Source organism: Polyergus mexicanus, unplaced genomic scaffold (assembly GCF_030449975.1).
Source record: "Polyergus mexicanus isolate NDT 795.1 unplaced genomic scaffold, iyPolMexi1.0 SCAF_2, whole genome shotgun sequence".
Lineage (NCBI taxonomy): Eukaryota > Metazoa > Arthropoda > Insecta > Hymenoptera > Formicidae > Polyergus > Polyergus mexicanus.
This window is the reverse complement of record NW_027223322.1, coordinates 8,181,868-8,203,100: the sequence shown is the minus strand read 5'-3', so window position 1 is coordinate 8,203,100 and position 21,233 is coordinate 8,181,868. Positions and strand designations below refer to the sequence as shown.

The following is a 21,233-nucleotide window of genomic DNA, read 5'->3' as shown; positions in this document are numbered from 1 at the left end:
TAAATTGTCATTTTGTGATCATTACAACTAAGAAATAATAAATTCGTATTTTCTTGAAACTAAAATACAAGACAAAATTGTTTTTTACGCTCTATATATTATGTATAAAGAAAATATTATCTATCAAGTCGCTTTGAAATTGGAGCAAGACAAACGCGCGTAAATTTGCTCGTTTATTACGATTGCGGATATCATTGGAATTAATTTATTACATATTTGCTTGATATTTTGCAAGAACAAGCGTCAAATGATAATTTCTGAGATCCAACTCAAAAGAACTCGATTATCCGCGAGCGATTATCCCGTTGACATACTCCGGGAGGAGTCCGTAACTGATGCGTATATCATCGAGTCCTACACGGCGACAAGTGCCCACGAGGGTGTCCCATCATTATAATGTCTCAGTTTCGAATCGGTGCAACGGTGCATCGTGACATAAATAATAGCGGCTGATAATTAAGACGGCAATTCGGCGCGAGACGCAGATCCGACACCCGCTGTCTCCTCACGACGTAACATTGGGCTCGCGCGTGTAGACACGCAAGGCCACATCTACACCACGCGGGAGGGCAAGATATGGACCGTTTATTTTGAAAGTGGTGTAAGTCTTTTTTTTTTTTTAAATGAGATATGACGTAATTTATGCTTAATTTAGTGTAAACTTTTTGTTTATAACTAGTTAGTATTTAATATCTTAAAAAATGCCAATGCTTTGTTGAATTTAAAATTGGCCGGTAAAAGAAATTGCGTAACCATTGATTATGAAAGTGGTGTAAGTCCAATTTCCATTACGATGCCAGGCCTATTACATACGAAAAATATAAGGATATGCAGCAGCTATTACTTTATATACCTCCTGTGCATCATGAATATTTCAAAACACTGCCACATGAAGAGCATAAATAATTAATAATACCAATATCTTGTGTTAAGTTTAACAATATATAAATATAATTAACGTTCAAAATAAAAAATACTAATTCTATTTTATTTCTTGTTATTATTTATAAACAAAATTGGATTAATATGACATATATTTTAAGTGATATTTGTTCTTTCAAAATTGAAATTAAATGATATTTACAATTGACTAATTATGAAAGTGGTGTAAGTCCATTTGCAGCCTGGAAATATATATTATTTTAGTTAAATTCGCCTAAAAGAAATTTATATAATCAAATTACATATTGATAAATTAGTACAAACATTCCCAGACTTCACATAATTAACCTATATTTTTTAATTGTCAGATCTGCTAACATTTAATTTTCTCGAAACAAAAGAAAATGGACTTGCACCACTTTCAAAATAAACGGTCCATATTCGGTCTTCGCTTTGTGTCTACTTTCCTGTGAGCAGGGAAACGATAGGATGATAGGAGGAGAAGATCGGAGGAAATAAAAAGGATGCACGATACACAGAAAAATCGCGCCATGTGCGAGAGAGTTCTGTCACCGCGATCGAGAAAGTATTGCGCGCGGATTCATCTGGGGATAAACCACGGTCGTGATCAATCACCCGGTAATTAACTGTGCTACCTACGGAATCGAGCTCGTCCATAATTTATAGCAGTTTTTCTAAATGAGATATATAAATAAGGGATAAGATGGTACACAGGTGTACGTGTAGAAAGTACGCTCGTTATTAAAATAACGTGCTCGCTATATCTACTATACGAAAGCGACTTTCTTTTTACAAGCATATGTAATATATGTCTCAAATGGTTGACTATGATACGAGATTATGATGAAAGTGCGTTATATTGAACTTATTCGTATAATATTATATAAGACAGTATTCGTTTCTTGAATCGACTCTATACTTTCTAAAACAGAAACATGTACTTTTTATTATTCTTTAACATGTAAACATTCTTGCTGCATATTTATTTTCATTTTACATACATATAGTCATTATTATCAAATAACTAAAACGTACCGAATAGTATTATATCGTTGTTTGTAAATATTGCATCTTATGATTAGGTAAACGAGAGGTAAATTTTTTTATAGTGGAGTATCTGTCAATTATCATGCAAAGTTACAAATATAACGTCCAAAGTTTAATACCAATTGCTAACCATAAGTCTTAACCATCCAAATCGCGAGAGCATTAGTAGACATTAATATAGTTAAGTAAAAAAATAATAATTGTATCTGAATATAAACGTTATCTTGCATATAATGTCAACGATTTTCGAATTAAAATTAATAAGATCTAAATGCAGAATTAATAAGAATAAACGAGGATATATAAATATAGAGCGTACAAACGTGTACATTATTTTCGACTTTACATCGCGGCGCGAAAATTTTCAATTTCCAGAAAATCACAATTCTCACTTAAACTCTGTACTATTTAATTTTTTATCTAATATTTATTTATTAAATACACACACGTTATCGATTTTAAAATAAAATATACAATAACGCCTAAATTTTTGCTTTCTTAAATGATTAGATAAATATGAAAGATATATATGAAAAACGAAAAGGTTTATTTTCGCGATCAAAAGGATAGAGTTAATTATTCGAGCAAGTGCTCAAATTAACAACATTACGAATGTGTGACTTCTATGTGTGGCTGTCGATATAATTTTTCAAGTATAATTGAGAAATAAAGTCCGCGACATTTCGCAAACGCGCCACAACGTTAGCGAGGATCGTAAGGAAGATGAGCATGTCTTGGCGTAACCTGAGGCTACAAAGGGGCCGCAGAAACGCGACGGGGACACGTCGGGAAATGAAAACGAGGGGCATCCTAGTGTCGGCGACGTTCCACCAACCCCACAGAGAGCTGGCACGTTATATCTTCATTAACAGTATACCTAACCGCTCTGTCGCGACTTCTTAGCACTTCGTGTCTCGCGCTAATTCCACGTTACTTGGTCTTTCTACATATTGGCTTATCACGTTTTCGAACGAATTCCGCGAATCGTCGATCTTTTTTTTCATATTAATTGCAATAACAAGACAGAATTTTTTTAAGAGGTACCTCTTTTCTTATTTAATAACTCTTTTCTTAATTTATATCACATTAATTCTGCAAAACATATAAATATTTTAGTTTATCATGGTATATTAGCGATACTCTTGAAAGAAAACTTTCCATTATAAAACGAGATCTCCTATCTATATATGATCGAGCCGAGCGTCACTCACAATCTTCAGTTTTTATTAAACCAGGCAGCCTTAACAACAACCTTTCTTGGTAGGGTTCAACAGCGCGCGAAAGAATCCTCCTCAGCATTTAACCGCGACCCTTTATCCGGCGAGTAACGTCCGCGGAACTTAGAGCCGTGTCGACACCGAAGGATAAGGTCCCCTCCCCCCCCCCCCCGATTACAGAGGAAATTCCAGGTGCCCGAATCACCGTAAGATCGGGATACATCGTTATAGGTCCGCGCGCTCCTTCGGGCCTCGCTCCCGGGCGGTATCGGGGCGGACGGGGAGCCGGTCCAGAAGGAGGACGCGGTCGTAAATATTCGGTCGCCAAATAATGCCGGTTCCGAGCGAGAGCAAGCGACCACGACTGCCGCTCGACCCGTAATGAAGGACATCCTCGTTAATTAGTCAATAAATTATCCTTCACGCTCACGACGCCCGTGGTTGGCCTTTTCGTTCGCTCGCCTTCGCGCCCGTTCTCCTGTCCAAGAGCGCACGAGAGGGCCGCATACTTTACGACACCTATCTGGCGCGACGGCACGATGCATTTCTCACAATCAGCAGCCCCGAAGACGGAAAGCGCGTCTTGTACGACGATCTACGAGGTGGTCCACCGCGTCGTTCGAATCCTTGTCAAGTCGCGTGGTCATTTCTTGAAAAACTTCCTATCGTCTCACTAATGTAGCCTTTCTCGTAACAAGGTAATCAATCGCGATGAAAATAATTTCACGACGTGAAAAATCCGCGCGAATCTATTTTGACAAAAGTCAGATCAAAGTAGCTAGACAATAATAATGTCATAAGGAAACCTCGGTCTAATTTTGAAAATTTTACGCACAGCATAAACGCGCAGCGAGCGGTTAAAATTTTATTACCTTTTATAATACCGACATAACTAAAGTAACCGCATTTCTATCCAGATTCATATGTTTTGTGTATAAAGGACATCGGTAAGAAATATCCACGAATGGGAGGATGTAATTATCTTTGAGTTCCTTGAGTGCCAACTGTTGTAAGTGCGCGTTTGTTCCCCCGTCCGCCCTCTCCTCTCTCCCTCCCCTCTTCACCCCAAGTAAAAGCACGCACGTGCTGTATCACGCAGGTGGACAACGGCGATCTCCTCGCAATGTCTCGCGTCATACCGTGCATCAAGCATAAAGATTTGATTCTATATGTGTCCAAGTTATACACCGTGCCGCGTGATCGTACATCATTTTAACTACTTCCTGGCTCGGTACAATTCTACCGGGTCGCGCGGCAGCGAAGGATGATGCTCGTCTTTTGAGAAATCGGCATAAGGAACTGACGCAAACGTACTGTACATGATGCGGCAATATGAGTTAAAAAAAAAAAAAAAAAAAATTTGACAAATCTCAAATTATGTCAAATTAATCTTTATATATACAATGATGAAATCTTGTACAATAATCGAAGCCAAAAGAATTTTTATAAAATAATAATACGCGATTTTTTCTTTCTGTTGTATAATAAAACACATTTTATCATATTGTTAAGAAAATTCTTGAATAAGAAAGATATTTACAAGCAATATTAAGATCATTTAAATATATTCTTATATCATATTCTCGTAAGAGATAAGACCGATCTAATTATGTAAATTAAGTAATTGATACTTTTCTTCCTTGATTAATCGGATGTAGAAGCGTTGGCGGTGGAATTGGCGGAAAAAATCCCGAGGACGTAAGTATTCGCATCATTTGGTGTGGGAAAGTCCTTTGCGTGAACTCCCAACAAGTGAGCGCGAAGCTCCTTGGAAAAATTCGTGCAGAATGGCTTCGACGTCTTTCCCTTGCAAAAATCACATGCATAAATTGTCTTACCTGGATGTAAATTCGTCGATAGTACGTGCTTCCGGAGATTTTCCTGCAGACATAAATATCATCCATGATATATAAACGAAAACGATTAATAATTATTAGAATTTATAATAGTGGCTACTGTAGTAATTGATAAAAATCTTATCATTTTTAACGACTACGCAATTAATCTAACCAGTTAGTAATTGATATTGATTCTCTAATAGCATTTATTAGACAAATCAAGCATATATATTTTACGATTCTTCATTCGATTTATATTTTACATAGCTTCCATATTCCTATTGAAATCTCTAAAACTATATTATATTAAGGGGAGTTACTATATTAAAATTTTATTTAAACTAAAAACTTATATGTAAAGAAATCTTTCAACAATTTAACAGAAAAACAAAGTTGCCGCGCCACGTCTTGCGTCGAATTAAATTTCGAATTGAATCGGCCTTCCGTAGATACCCGATGGTGACTGAAGAGTCTGTTCGCCGTAGAACCGGACGCCGTTGGCGCATTTGAAAGCACTTTATTCCCTCAGTCTAAGTAGCCAGTCGTAGTCGTAAATATCTTTCTACCAGACGAGCTTATACGAGCCGCTGATGGCAACAGCAACATCAAATTTAATTTCCCATAAGTAAATCTTTTCGCGAGCAACGCACTGTGACGTGTGCAAATTAAGCCTCGTTCACACCGCTATGGGTGGTCCCGGGGGATCTTGCGACACATAGAGTGTATACGTTGTCATAAAAATCTAGCATGAATATTTTATTAAGCCGACCAATTTTGATTTCCACGAATTAAACTTCTTCTTCCCATCAATAAACTGTAATGTTTCAGCTGGAGAAACGAAAAATAAATCGTTTTTACGATATGATGAAAACTAAAATTTATTATATTATGTTCAAAAGATGAGTGATATATGCGAAATAAATAATTTTCAAATTTTTTTTTAAATAATTTTTCAATTTTTTGCTCCTAATAAATCCGCTTTAATAATAGTCACGCTACACCTTATCATCTCTTTCAAATTATTATCAATATCGATTCTCTTTTATGATATATATATATAGAAAAGCAACAGTCTACAATTATAACATTAAACGTCCCAATGGATGTATTGTACAAAAAATATCGAGAAGTCGGCAGCATCTTTAGGTTCGTGAATGAGTCGTAAAATTATGGAAAGACATGGCAAAGAGATTTTAAACCGGATATCAATATTTGAAAGACCATACAATATACGTCCGAATTTTTTCCTTTCACATTTTTCGCTATAAAATTGTATAAATAAATATCATTTAATCGATTATTTCATCTGATAACAAAATAGTCACCCTAACTCGAATCGCGAGATTTGTCAATTATGAAAGCAGTATTCGGCAAAGGACACCAAAATGTAAAATTTTTATTCTTCAATTATATGGAGAGACGTCCAAGAATATAAGATCCTTCTTCGTTATATTAGCGGGAAACGGGAAACATCTGATAGATGCGTTCACGATTGAGAATCACTGGAATAAGTTTATGTCGCTATCAAAGAGAGACACGAAGACCTCGTATGCGAGTCGCATCCCAACTGAAGCTTCAAAGAACATTAGCATACCGGCCGCTCGATATGACTAGTCTGCGTGTGTGTGGGCATCCAGTGAGCACAATTAACTCGTTATCTTATCGCACCTCGGCGGCAGCAGCGGCGGTGGCGGCGCGGCCCAAACGTTAAGGTGTACTTCGCTTAATTTATGGGAAGTCACTGGCAGGACAAAAATTCGACTACGTAGGGGAGGGGGGGGGGGATACAAGAAGAAGTCAACCTCAAAGTAAATTTAAGTTTCGATCTTGACGCCCGTAAACACGACGTTCACGGAAACGCGTATTGTATTGTACACGCGCGGATCAATCGCGGGCGAGAAATTTTTCAAAAATTCTATCATGCATTGTTGCTACAACTGTAGCTCATTTTACATTTTTTTTTAACAAACAGTGAAATATTATTCTAGATTTTTTGTTTCGTCAATCGAAATCAGATTGAAAAAAATTGGATTTCTCTTACTGATTACAAAGATTGCGAATGATCGCCAAAAAAAAAAAACAAAAAAAAAACAACTGTTTTTCTGCACCAAAGAGTGTAGCGTCTTGTATTTTCTTATATATTACACAATATATAAGTAATGTATAGATATTCAAAATATATAGAAAATTTTTATATTTCACTATTTGTTAAAGGAATATAAAGTCACTTATCGCGACAATGTGTATGATAAAAATTTTGAAAAATTTCTATCCTCATATTTGAGGAAATGTATATATGTTTATTATATGTATGACACTTACCAAAGTGTTACTCGCATAAGAACAATGCCGACATTTGTATGGTTTGGAGCCTGTATGCAATCGCATGTGTCTCCGCAAGTGAGAACTGATTTTCGTCTTAAAGTCGCAACCGTCGTAAGTGCAGGAGTGAGTTTGGATATTCTCAGAGTTTGTAGAATCTTCGTGCCTCGTTCTATGCCTGGAATTAATATAATCACTTTAAATTAAAATAATAATCAATGATAATCGGCAATCGTAAAATCCTCTTGCAAATTCGCGCAATTTTATGGAAGCGATCGTTACACGTTCTTTTCCGTTAATTAGACTCTTTCGGTGTTGAAATCCACTGACGCAGGCAATTAAAGCATAATGATAAGGATTTACGTATCCGATATGCACGATTATTACCATTAAATGAAAATTCCCATTGGAATTGAGCGGATGCGAAATTTATTCGAGCCAATCGAAGCATTTTATGAAAGTCTGATTAACGCCCAAGCGCTAATACCGGTCAACGCAGCTATTAGCGCCAGATAAACCTTCTATACCGAGGTGAAGTCGATATACCGAGTATCTAATCTTGAAAATATATCTGTTGGAGCGTCATAACAGTGTCACGTATGAAGTAATCGTGGCCGCGAAAGTCTTGGCAGAGAGAACTAACAAAATAAGAATGAGTTTGTCATGAAAAGGAAAACTATGAGTAATAGAGGATAGAGAAGCGATATCTTCTGGAATATTTCCAGTAGCAAGAGCATGTCTATCGATTTATAAAAACAGATCGCTCAACTTTATCTCAAGATCTATAACTGTAACTATACAATAATGACTATTAAGTCCGCATGATTAATTAAGTCATCAAAATGATTTTAGTTTATTTATAATATATATATATATATATATATATATATATATAATGATAACTAATTTTTTTAAACAAAATTAAAAGAATAGAGTAACATAATAAAACAAGAATTTAATAATGTAGAAAAACAAGCTAATATGCGTTATATAAAGTTTACTATCGATTAACACTTTAATTGCCGTTGCCTATTTACGTTGATGTTGCATTCGGAAGACATGAATAAATTAAACTTGTAAATCTAGAGCGCAAAAATTTTATTTTCACGCATGCGAGGTATTTCCGTTCAAAACTAATAATTCTCTGATCTGTTTGCCGTAGCAATCGCTGAACCATTCTGGCTGTCCAAGCTCGCGTAATAATAATAATAATAAAAAAGAAAACGTGATCTATTAAAACGATCGTTCTCGCGCGATCCGCGAAAACTCACATCCTGACCTATTTGTGAAATCTATTACCTTATATGGGTCTCGTATGATCATTTTCCGATACCGCGCATTCCAAGTAAAACTTTCCAAATCAATCGTAAAAACTTTCATAGTCGCCGTTAAGCCTTCAAGATAATTCGATTCGCAATTTTACATAATTTCATAACTGTTTGCGCGTTAAAAGATCCTTAGAAAAGTTTACGGATAATGCATAAATTATTTCAATTCACTTACAATACAATGGATTGTGTAATTTTATTAAAACAATGTGATTTAATAATCTTCTAAAAATAAGAAATAACGAATTAATTTATTTATTAAAACTTTGACGAAATAATTTATGAATATTTATCACCCTCTTTCGCTCCTAGATTTTGATGTATCTTCACATAGGACGAGCGAGGGAACACTTAAAGTACTTACGTATATACATTTTCGACATGAAAAAGGCGCGTGTGATCGCATTAGAAATGTGTCCTCCTCTAACATTGGACGTTCTCTCGTCTTGCGTATTTCGCAAAGTTCATTGTTGCGGTCCGGCGATTATGAAGGATGCGATATGCGCTCGGGATATTACGGAGCAGTCGTTGGTCGAGCTATGTGTATATCAGCTTCGAGATGCGTGACACGTTTAATTAAAATCCTGCGTGATTTACTCTCGTGGCAGGCAGGAAAAGACTGAGAAAGGGCGACAGAAAGAGAGAGAGAAAGAAAGGGAGGGCGACGAATGGACATACGCGGAAGAGAAACGTCGGTGGAAGAGAGAGAGAGAGAGAGTTCAAGGGATGTATATGTATACTCTGCGGTTGTGTTGAGTTCGACTCACGTAGTAAGTACTCAATTCGCGATGAAATATCGCGGCGACCATCGCCATGCGCGGACGATCATAACGGGTTGCCCGCACTTAGCCGGTTGCTGCACGCAACTTCCGCTTTCGTGGTCCTTCGTCTCCATCTTTCTCTCACCATCACGACGGCGCCATTTCTCTCGTTTGTTCTCGCCTCTCTCTCTTTCTCTCTCTTTCCCTCTCCCACTCACGTGACATTCATTGTTTTTCTCTATTCTTTGAAATTCATCGGGGAAAAAAAGCGTAGCGTCAAAGGAGACAAAATTGATTAGAGACGTTTTGCACGCGCAATGATCCTAATAAGGATTAGAATAAAATCTCTCGATTTTGCGCAAATTTCTTGCTAACAATAAGATTATAATCGGCTGCGCTATTGTTGCTTGAGCATTGATTGAAAAAGACATTATTCATTGATCAAGGCAAAATTTTTACATGCATTTTCATTAATGCCATAATAAATCCATTATATGATATTTAACTTTTAATCGGCAAATAGATTCAATTTATAAAGATCTCTCATTTTCTATATAATGTAGAATGTAAATCGTGTTATTAACATTTCGTATTTTGAATAAAAAGATAACCAGTCAAAATAATAATAAAAATATGAATATATCTTCATAATCGTTGTCATCTAATGAAGTTACAACCTAAGATTAACGACAAAAAAAAATCAACGTAAAAACGCTGAGGTTATAAAACATTTTTATATGTCTTTAAATATTCTATTATCTTCTACATTCTACTTCTTTAGAAATTTCTACATATAATATATTTGCATATATAGGACGACAAAGATGTAAGTAAAATGAAAATATCTCATGTCCGAATGAATCATTGAAGCGTGAATTAATTCAAATACACAGAGCGTCGCGTGAGCGTCCGATTGTGAATCTTAAAATAACTGGAGAGAATAAATCTAAGGAGATAAAAGACGGTACGAAAATTATCAAGTATCGAGTAGGCCATTCCTTGCGCGATGTATAATCGGATTTTCGATAAATTACTCTTCAAAATTATATCCTCCCCGTTGTCTCTATCAATAATCCACGAAGATTGATTCTTTCGCTGTCCGCGTCCTCGTAATTACGTATGCGTAACGGCGCGCGACGCGAGTACTTGCGTCCTCGCAATTAATTTTCCGCTTCTTCGAAGACATCGATCATACATACGCGAGCCGTGAGCCGCGCGATTAATGGCACAGGAATGCGTCCCCCGGCGAGGACCTCGATTAAAATTAATGTCAATAATATCGGCAGTCCGAGAAGTCAGCCCTTACAAGATGGAGCCGTGGATCGTACGCGAACTGAATTGTTAAAAAGGATACCCTGTCGCAACGAAACGCATGTCACCTTAACTCGACATCCCGTTTCAGTGATAGCTAAAGGATTCGAGTATATAGAGCGTTCGTTTAATATAACAGATGTAATAATCGTTGCACTTTTGATAATGTTGCATTCATGAATCCATCTCCGCTCGCCTTTCAATGAAATGTTGATGAGATTGTTTACGCGTACACAGATTGAAAATTTCTCTCGTGAAATTAATAGCTTACAATTTATATAAAATTTCATAATTTTCAAACTTCAGATAACTTATTCCATTAAAAACGCATGGCTTTATTTTTAAGATCGCCTAAATTTGTACTTTTTTATATACATTCAAAATGTATTTTGAAATTCGTGACAGATAAAAAGAAAGAGAGAGAGAGAGAGAGAGAGAGGGAGCAATAATCAATCTAACATAATTTATTAAACTGTAATAATCAATAAATTATAATATAGCACTCTGCTTACCTGCGCAACTGCGTCTTTGTTTTGGCAGCATAGGAGCAATTAGGACATGGATATTGTTTCTCAATGTTGTCATGGACCAATCTTCGATGGCTTTTCAATTCAGATGCAGTACGAAGTATCGTGGGACATCCCGGAAGTCCACACTTGTACTTTTTACCAGCGTGTCTGAGTATGTGCTGTCGAAGAGCATGTCTAAATAAAAAGAAACATGCGTTATTAAAAGATATTTCATTTTCTAAATTACATAGCTTTAAAATACACATAGGCGATATTACCAAATACAATAGATATAAATAAGAAACAGAAGAAAAAAAAAATATATATATATATATATGATCATCAACAAAATAAACATAGTCCCCAAAACTAAATGTCCCTGTAGGTAGAGAATTTAGACGCATTAAAAAAAATGTTATCCAAACAAGATAAAACATTGCCTGAAAATGTCAGTATTGTACATTTCATCTGGTCTATTTTTTACACCACATCTTTTCTTATACAAAAAAATATATATATATTTTAGAACGTAACAATAATTTTGCTAATGAATCTTACGACGCATCTTGATTGAAAATGCGTCGGCGGTTTCGCACGATTTTTGAAATATCCGCGACCGCTATCGGGCAACGCGGCGTGTTACGAATAATGATTCCGCGATCGCGATCGCGAGAGAGAGAGAGAGAGAGAGAGAGAGCCCTTTGGCGCTTTCGTTAAATTCAACCTGTAATAAGACAGCACAATGGTCTCGCGTATGCTTGGCACGCGTGTGACCATCGGGCCCGTTTACACGCCGTACGATCCGATCGCAGCTGTTGCATCTTATATCAACTTGCCGCTGGTGGAGAGTGCAACGCATAGGCACCGCACTTTAAATAGTTTCTCTGTCAGGGGGGTGACGATCTATACGGTTAGTGAACTTGCCGTGTTGCGTTAAGTGAGTCAACAAGACGTATCGAGGCCGGATCTAGTCCTCGTGCACGTTGCCGCGTGCTTTGCGCCGCGCGGAATTTCCCATCCTTTAAGCGCAAGTGAAATACGCGAGTGCAATACGCGGCTGCTGCTTTATAATTAGATGGAAATAAACATTCCGTTCTCCGCATCGTTTCGAAGCAATTTGAATTAGCAGAAGCCAAGCCGAGAAACTCGTAAATGCGATAAACGCGTGGCGGCACTTTTAATTAACGGCCGACTCTCGCGATCGCAAGCACGATAAATGTGCATCAATCCGTTTGACGTACCTTTAATGCGATGCGTGTCACTAATGCAAATTGTTGCAACCTCCAAAAAAAAAAGAAATAAATTAATTTTTTGTATTAAATAAAAAGAAACATCGCGTATATAATTTTATCGTTTTGATATACGGAGATGATTTCAGAGTATTGATTCTCTATTAATATGTCGTAGGCTTTTCGCGAATATTTTTTACAAAAAGTTTAAGCTTTCTTTTATAAAAAAAACTGGTCTGTATAAAGATTCTCGATACTTTATATATGTATAAACCGAGTTAAGTCTAGTTCTAAAAAAATATACAACGTGCATACATACACATAACTTACATATATATGTATATATGATAATGAAGAAATATATTTCTTGAAAAGCTACACTGTGACAGTATACGCATGTTTTACAAAGGATCAAGCAAGAAAAGATACAGAAACGATCAGCAAGATTGCAAAAATCTAATCCGAGTGTTTTCGTTGATGTTATCGAAATCGTTGCGAATTTCCTGTATATATATCTTTAATAATCCTGTTCATATTTCCGTCGACGAGTCTTGAATCCAGACACTGATTCTTCGGATTTTTCGAGATGTTAGCTCGACAATATATATTAGGGACTCTGAGAGGGAATGACGAAGACGAAGCGAGTAGTTGATAAAAAAGAGAAGAAGAGATCAAGTCCCTGAAGGCTCTGGCCGTCTTAAAAATAGCACCGAGACTGCTTATCTGATTCATTATGCAAATATACCATATATATATATATATAACGTCGAATTTTATAATAATCAAAATATATACGCCTCCGCGCGCGCACGAGCCTGCGGACATGGATTTGCACCTGCGAGCCAGGTAGTCGCTGCGTGTCTGGATTCGCGGTGGATACCTGCGGTGCCCCTTGAAAACAGGTACACTCTCGCGTGCTTACGCGTTTTGCTTACGCGCGAGACGGTGAATAGAGAGCCCGGATAAAGATAAGAGTCAGAAAGGTGTGATCTTACTTCGTCATATCGGATTTCGGGCATCCCCGGCAATGATGTCGCGATTGGCTAATCCGGGAACGTATCGTGGCTTCTGTTCGTCCGTGACGCGTTTCACCGTCTTTCGCCTCTATCTTTCTTTCACAAATATTATGGTAGAAAATAATCGAAAAATTCAAAAACTTGCATAAAAGGCATCTAAAGGATACGGAAAGTATCTTTTATTTGAATTGTTGACGAATTAGAACTGCGGAAATCCATATCTGAAGATGTTTATAACGTAGATGCTCTTTTAACGTTATATTATATAAAAATGACATTTGCAAATTCAAGCCACTTTTTATAACGCATAAATAAAAAAAATTTTTTTTTTTCTTTACAACAAAGAGCAATATAAAAATGTTAAATGTTAAATGTATAGATAAACAAATTTACGGTAAAGGTGTGAGTGTATAAAATGTCGCGTTTTTCGTTGCCCAATGAAGATTCCTTAAAATACGCTCTGCGGAAATGTTAAACCCTGCTCAACGCTAAGCTGTTCGATATCATAACGTTTAAGAGTTTATGTCCGATGGATTAAACGTTTTTTTGCGGCTCCTTTGATTATACGGGTATTTTGATCCGTATCTCTTTTTTTTTCTTTTTTTTATGTATATGAACTCAGCATATCTCTGACCCCATGTATTTTATTGTGTATATGTGCTGACTGTATTTATAATATTACGATTGGCAGGAAACTAAAATCTTGAAAAAATTATAAATATAAAAAATATTGTAACAATTTATTTTTAAGTTACTGAGAAGTTACCGATATAAGAACTGAGAGTTTAATTGTAATTTCAAATCATTAATTAGTAAATATATATCCGATCGTAGCGTTTATACAGCAAGAACTTGAAGCGAGAATGTTCACGCGCATTTTATTTCGTGCGATGATCGCGAGACTCACGAGGATGATGCATAATTTATTTAGGCGTGGAAACGATTGTTTCTCTTCTATGTTCACGGCACGGTTTCTTACATCACGGGGATGATAAAAAAATCCTCGTTATAATAAAATCAAAGAAATTACTCGTGGACTGTTCCTTTGAAAGAAATTAATGACAAGCGTGATTCTATCAAAATTACTATGTGGTAGCCGCGGTTCAAGATTCGCTTCACGAACCCCGTAATTGCGCTGAATTATGATAGTTGAAGTATCCGAAGACAAGACTTCTCCGGCGATAAAAGTGACAGCGATATACATGTATAAAGTCGTATTTTCTCACATCGCGTTGTGACGCCTCGAGACATATTTCTCTCATAATAACGCACTCTCGCAAAGGAGAACGCAAAGTATTGATGGAATCTTACTTGGCATACTTGAAAGATAGTGCCGTGAGAACGTCAATTTCTATAATATTATCGATTCCTCGAATAAGATCAATTTATAATTACCTGGCGATGTAAAAGGTAATTGATCTACCGATATAAAAGAATACTCTCTGAAATTTAATTGATAAAAATGTCATTGATTAAAGCAACGACATAAGATTTCACCAAAGATCCTACGTAGCGAGTATTTTAAATATACATATATCTATATTATAACGGGGGCCTTCAATAAACTGAGTCGTAATCGCGAGTGTATCGAGTTTCGTGGAAGTCGAGCGGTGCTCGCTCGAGCATGCCTTTTCAGAAATTAGAGATAACGTGAGAAGGATGCGAGTAGGATACGAGAAGGATGAGGAGATAATCCGGGACGCGAATAAAGACGCGAGATATTGCGTCATAATCGATCAATCCCATAAAAGTCGATCTCTCTATTCGATCGTGAGAATCGAGTGACTAAGATTATTGGCCATGGTCCACGCGGATTATTTAGGTCAAGATCTGACCGTAACGGATGTCATCGACAAATCGTGAGATATGTCAGGCGAATGACAATGAATCTTTCAAACGATGATCTTTCTACGAAGAAAGAAATCTTTTTCACCTGTGAAAATAAAATGATGATAATTCGCTCGAGGACACCGGATGGATTGAATATTTGATGCACGTTAATACATAAATTAACAATATATATATATGCTTACTTATTAATAGGGGTAAAATATTTTTCTGCAAGTATTTGAAAAGAAGTATACTTGCAATTTTCTATAGGCGCACTTTACTCTATAAAATCTCGTGTTAAAAATTCATACAATGACATTATGACAGATTCATCCGCGACAATGTGTATTATTACTATCTATAAATTTACAAATATACAGGGTTGGAATAAATAAGGGTTGGAAAAGTTAATATTTTTTTTCAACTAAGTTTTTTTAACTAAATTTAAAGTTAATGGCACAAAAATTAACTAAAGTTACTTAAAAATTATTTAAAAATTAATTCCTTTAAAGTTAAGCTAAAAAATTATTAACTCATTAAAGTTAAGAGTTGATTCTTTTATCCAACAGCAAATCGACACACCCGACAAATTTGCACGGCAAATAAAATATTCGTATTACAATTAATCATTTTCATACAATTTCAATATTGCTGAATTATTTTAACTTGTATAAAAAAAGTTATATGTTTGATTAATAAATTGATTAATAAATTAATGGATTTAAAAACAACTACAATAGTTTAAGTTAAAAGATAACACGTTCAAAATTAACTAAGTTAAGTTAAAAGTTATTAACTTTTTAACTTAACTTTTAACTGTTTAACTAGTTATTACCCAATCCTGCAAATATAATATTGTACAAAGGTCTCGTGCAGCCAAAAAAGATATGATAATAATTAATAATCTGCCGCAAGTGAGCGCAGGACGCGTCAATCCCGCGCGAGAGCTTACAAAGATCAACCGGAAAAGTATACCGTGACCGCCATCCATATCGATCGCTCGGTACACCCGGTGCCGGTGTTTGAATTATGACATTGAGAAATCTCGCGCGCGAAGCTCAGGCGAGCGCCATGAGACCCCGCTGGAATTCTGATAGAACAGTATTAATATCGGCGCTGGTCGGAAGCGACGAGACACGTCGATGCGAGAGCGAGAGACTAGAAGTAAAGGGGGGGAAAAAAAAGGGAGAAGGAGCAGGAGACCAACGGAGGTCTCTCGATTCGCGTTTTTCGGTGGAATGTCGCAGGCGTGACAAGAGGTCGTTAAGGGGAGCTTCAGTTGCCCGATTGGGCAAGCGGATGCGGTCGCCGAGGATGATTTAGCGCGCGACGTCCGCTGTCATCTCGTGAAATACGTACCGTACGTCGCGGCGGCGGCTCTTTAAGAGACGACCGCTATTTAAAAGTCTAATTCGTGTCGCCGCGTGATTCGTCGTTATGTCCACGTCAATAAACGGTGACGCGACGAGAACGTTTCTTCGCGGAGGGAGAAACTCGTCTTACGGGGGGGGAGGAGGGGGGGGGGGACAACCGCGATTTCCGGGCGGCCTCGCGGATCACCGTCTCTCCTCAGGGTCACGCAATCCCTTCGTAGGATCGAGCGCGTTGCGTTGCTGCCATTAAACAGTTTGACGACTTTATAGCGTCTCGCGCGAATTTTTAACGCTTTTTATTCTATCCGGATCCCATTGCAGTAAAAAAAGCCACGACGGCCGAGAAGCTAAGGTTTCACTTTATCTCACGCGCTCGTTAATTGGGCACTTGTGGTCGCGCGTGGAGAACCGATAGAAATGTGTGTACAGATTGTCTTTATATCGTTCTCAAATTCAGGCTAGTAGCTTTGATGAATTTATGGAATAAACGTATTAACCAATATTCGAATAAATAGAGATTATTTAATTTTCATGATTAATTAAAAACATTATTTTCAAACAATAAAATGAGATTCTAATAAAACATTTTCATTTTACATATTTGTTTTTTGGTAGCAAATAAAATTTAAATTTTTTTTTTAACGCAACAATTAAAATCACGCGGTCGCTGTAATGTCACATAAACATCATTATCTATTAGATATATTGCGATTATAACTTGCGGAATATTATAGTCTTAATGTAACGATGTATTATTTTATCAAATTGATATATTTATTTTATCTATTGAAATCCGATTTTTCACATATGCAAACATTATTGCAAGAAATTTAATAAAGTTTTCTTAATTGCGTACGTTGTATAACCAGTTTCCCTCATATCGTGTATATCATATCAAATTAGCTTGAACCAATCTAATATATACGTTCGTTCGCAGGAATGCACCGAAGCTGTGTAAGCAACTATGTTGCAACGAAAAAAATTGAGTAATTTATTTACGGTTTCGCAATAAAGACGATAATTTTATATAATTTTTGCTCTATCTACATATATTGGTATATATACGTATATAATTCAACTTTATGACTGCGAAATTTCATAAGAAGATTAAGATCTTCGCTCGCTGATATCCGTACTTATGCAACTTATAACGAAGCAAACGTTAAAAAAAAAATTTTTAAGGATAAAATCTTCATTTTGTTTTGCGCAGAGTATATTGCGTTGAAAAATTGAATAAATATTTTTCATAATTACTCATCCCTTAACAATTGAAAATAGGAACTTGAAAGTTTAAATTACAAAAGAACATAATTTCGTTATATATATATTTTAAGCGTTAATTAATTAATTGCGCGCGCGCGCCTACATTCTCTGTCTCTTTTTCTTGCTACACGCACATGTACATATGTGGAGAAAAAAATACTGAAAAAAATATAAACAGAGAGAGAGAGAAAACGGCGAAAGTTGTTCGTAATGCTGGAGCGAAAATTCGCCTGAAATTAATATCAGGTAGCGCTAACATAAGTATATAGTAGCTTCGCTGGAAAGATTGCCTCAATCGGGATTGCTCGTCGGTTTATAGTGATCGCGGGCATATATAGTACGAGGAGAGTCAGACAGGATATAGTGACGTATAGGTTAATGCAGCTCTTCTCTCCGATCGCTCTGAGATGGGAATGGGAGAGAGCCACGGTCTTGAAGCGACCGTGTACTATGCGAGAGGAGAGATGCGGATGGGAGTGAGCGAGCGAGCAAGGGCATTAATTAAAAAGGTTGCGCATTAAAATGATTTGTTTTAATTGGCTGAACGCGCTGAGGTATTTATGGCCTCGCGGTCCTTCGCTCGATCTGTCGGTCTGCGGCCTCTACAACGAACGACCCCGCGTCTTCTTCTTCTTCTTCTTCTTCTCCTCCTCCTCCTCCTCCTTCTCTTCTTCCTCCGGCCCCCTTTTTCCTCACCCGGCCCCTTGCGGCCCTCTTTCCCTCCCTTTTCGTCCCTCTACGTCTTCCCGACCTTTAAGTCCGCGCTCTAGTCCCCTCCGCCCCTGACCTCTTCGATTATCTCGAAATCGGACGATCGTTCATCCGGACCGACGCGAGAGCTAAAAGGTGATTCTCTTCTGGCGCGCGGAGAACCGAGGGCGATTCATAAATATCCGGCCGCGACAAGTGGATCTTTATTACTACGAATGATTTATGCATGACTTCGCCGTATTGTTCGACTTCGACTCGTGTGTCACTGACATATTCTCGCGCTTAGAACCGTGCCGTGTCATCGTTTTATACCTTGTTTTTGGCTCTGCCCGCATAATTTTGGTGAATTGGACAAGACTCGAATGACGAGGTATATAAATGGAAGATCTTGCAAATAGACAAAATTAAATATTTAATGCCAAGTCCTTGCAACTGTATTCTCGAGAGGATAACCTTTTCTTATAATTCTTACATTCTTATATTAGAAAAAAAACTTTTGCTACTTTCCCTCAATGTTTTACGAATATCGGCTCATCACGGTTCAAAGGGCAGCTAACATAATTAACTATTGTAATCTTTTTATCGTTATACTTTTAGCTTTTAATTTGTTATACGAATTTTCTTAAAGAACTTGTTCCTTCTCGTTGATGATAAAGTGTAAAAAATGAAAAACTTATTTGTTTTTGATATTCATTACTCTCAGTGAAGGAATGAAAATTATATGGTATATAGTAGACTTTGATATAAATATAAAAAGTAAAGAGGTTCTGTCTCTCTTTTCCTCTCTCAAAAAAAATATCCTGAAAAATTATTTATATTCTATAATTGCGTGAGAGACGGAAGAATGTCCTGCAAATAAATATATAGAAATAGTAAGAATAATATAAAAGCGAGTATCATCATTAGACGAAAAATTTAAATTAATGATAGCATTGTTAATATCCATTACGTGAAAACGGTAAGAATATAATAAAAACATAATATGTAATGAAAAATGAGATATAAAAGTCAAGCGTGTACCCGCAATTGCGCGTTGGCGCGCAATGTATTATAATCTCCCTCTATTTTCCGTAACGAGAAAGTCGAGGAAAAAAAAAGAGCATCGATGGAATCTAATGAGCAAGAAGGTAGGATCCCGATGGCTCCACATCGAGCTCGTACTTCGCCATGATCAAGATCAGCTCTCGACGAGAAGAAGGATACAACAGGGGAACGAGAAAGGGAAGAAAAGAATGGAGATATCGGCGAAGGAGAGAGACAAATGCAGGTGCAACCTGCACCGGTGCAGGACGGACGTACGGACGTACGAGCGGACGAAGGTGGGATTGAGTTATGACAGCGTTTGCTCCAGGGGGCCGGCTCTGGACCCGGCGAAGCGGATATTCTTCTTATTCTTTATTTCTTCGTCTGCGGCCCCGCCGTAGGAACCGTCGGCCATGCATCACCTTCGGTTCACTCTGGTCCGGCCTCCTCTTCGGCATCGTTGCACGACCACACCGCCATCACGGTCCATCACGATCCCACCTCAGCCATCGTCCTGGCTGGAATCGTCGATTCCACCCACCTCAGCAGGTCGAGAATGCTCGGCCAGCTCCAAGTATTTACGTTTCATGCATCGTTCGCGTCTCGCCCCCTCCTCCTTCTCCTTTTCTGTTTGCATCTTTTCTTTCTTTCTTTTTCTTATCCTCTTTGTCGTTCTTTATATTGTATTTCGAATGAAATGATCCACACGATTCTCTACGTTAATCGCATCTCAAGTGATACTCTGTGAGGCTTTAATCTTCGACAGTTCCCTCTTTCGAGATTTGATAAGATTGTGATAATGTTTTAAAATTTGAGTGAAAAAAATATTCCCAAAAAGTGCCAAACGTATAAAATTTTTCAAAGAAATTTATGCACTATGTGTTTACTTAAAAAAGAAAAAAAGAAGTATAAAAAGATATTTTCTATATACGTTCTTTTTGTACATTAGAAATGTCGACTACATAACCTTATTCCATGATTGTCATATATATAATATAAATAATTTTGAATTATAATAGGACTTATATCATATCTATTTTTATGTACATCAAATCTTTTATTTTATTTTATTTTATTTGCTTTATTTTCGCATTTGACTTTTGCAAAATTTGAAAAATATTTATATTTATTTAAATATAATATCCTTCTCATTTGCAATTAGATTGCAACGGTTTATTTGGGTATATTTATTTGGATTATTAAAAAAAATTGTGTGTGCCAATATCGTGTAATTTAGCTTTCAATTAATTTTTTTACTAGAGACTTATCAAGCGCGCATTGATTTCGTCACTTTGGCCACCATCGCGCCGCAAAACCGGTTTCATCGGTGACTCAAGACAGTTATTGTATATAACTTTAAAAGTAAAACTGAAAAACACAGGTTGATCGATCGAGATTATCGAGATTTCTGGAGTTTATGAAAACAGAGAGCTAAATCACATACGGACGAGACATGTCGCGAAATTATTTTGAAGAAATAAAATTGAATATATTACGTAAAAAAATTATTTCACAATATAATTTTAATTATGAATTGTAATAATTTATATTT

At 36.8% G+C, this 21,233-nt stretch overlaps 1 protein-coding gene across 3 annotated transcripts in view; it reads right to left on the bottom strand.

Annotated features, from left to right (window-relative positions):
- Positions 1-4,742: 4,742 nt before the first annotated feature.
- Positions 4,743-21,233, bottom strand: part of LOC138944789 (zinc finger protein 99) — a 68,359-nt gene continuing 51,868 nt past the window's right edge. For all 3 annotated transcript variants that reach the window (XM_070315771.1, XM_070315774.1, XM_070315772.1), the window contains exons 8-10: positions 11,240-11,431; positions 7,328-7,505; positions 4,743-5,048 (exon numbers count right to left, since the gene is read on the bottom strand). In XM_070315771.1, the coding sequence (XP_070171872.1) occupies positions 4,812-5,048; positions 7,328-7,505; positions 11,240-11,431 (607 nt within the window). In that variant the 3' untranslated portion in view covers positions 4,743-4,811. The remainder of the gene's footprint in view (positions 5,049-7,327; positions 7,506-11,239; positions 11,432-21,233) is intronic.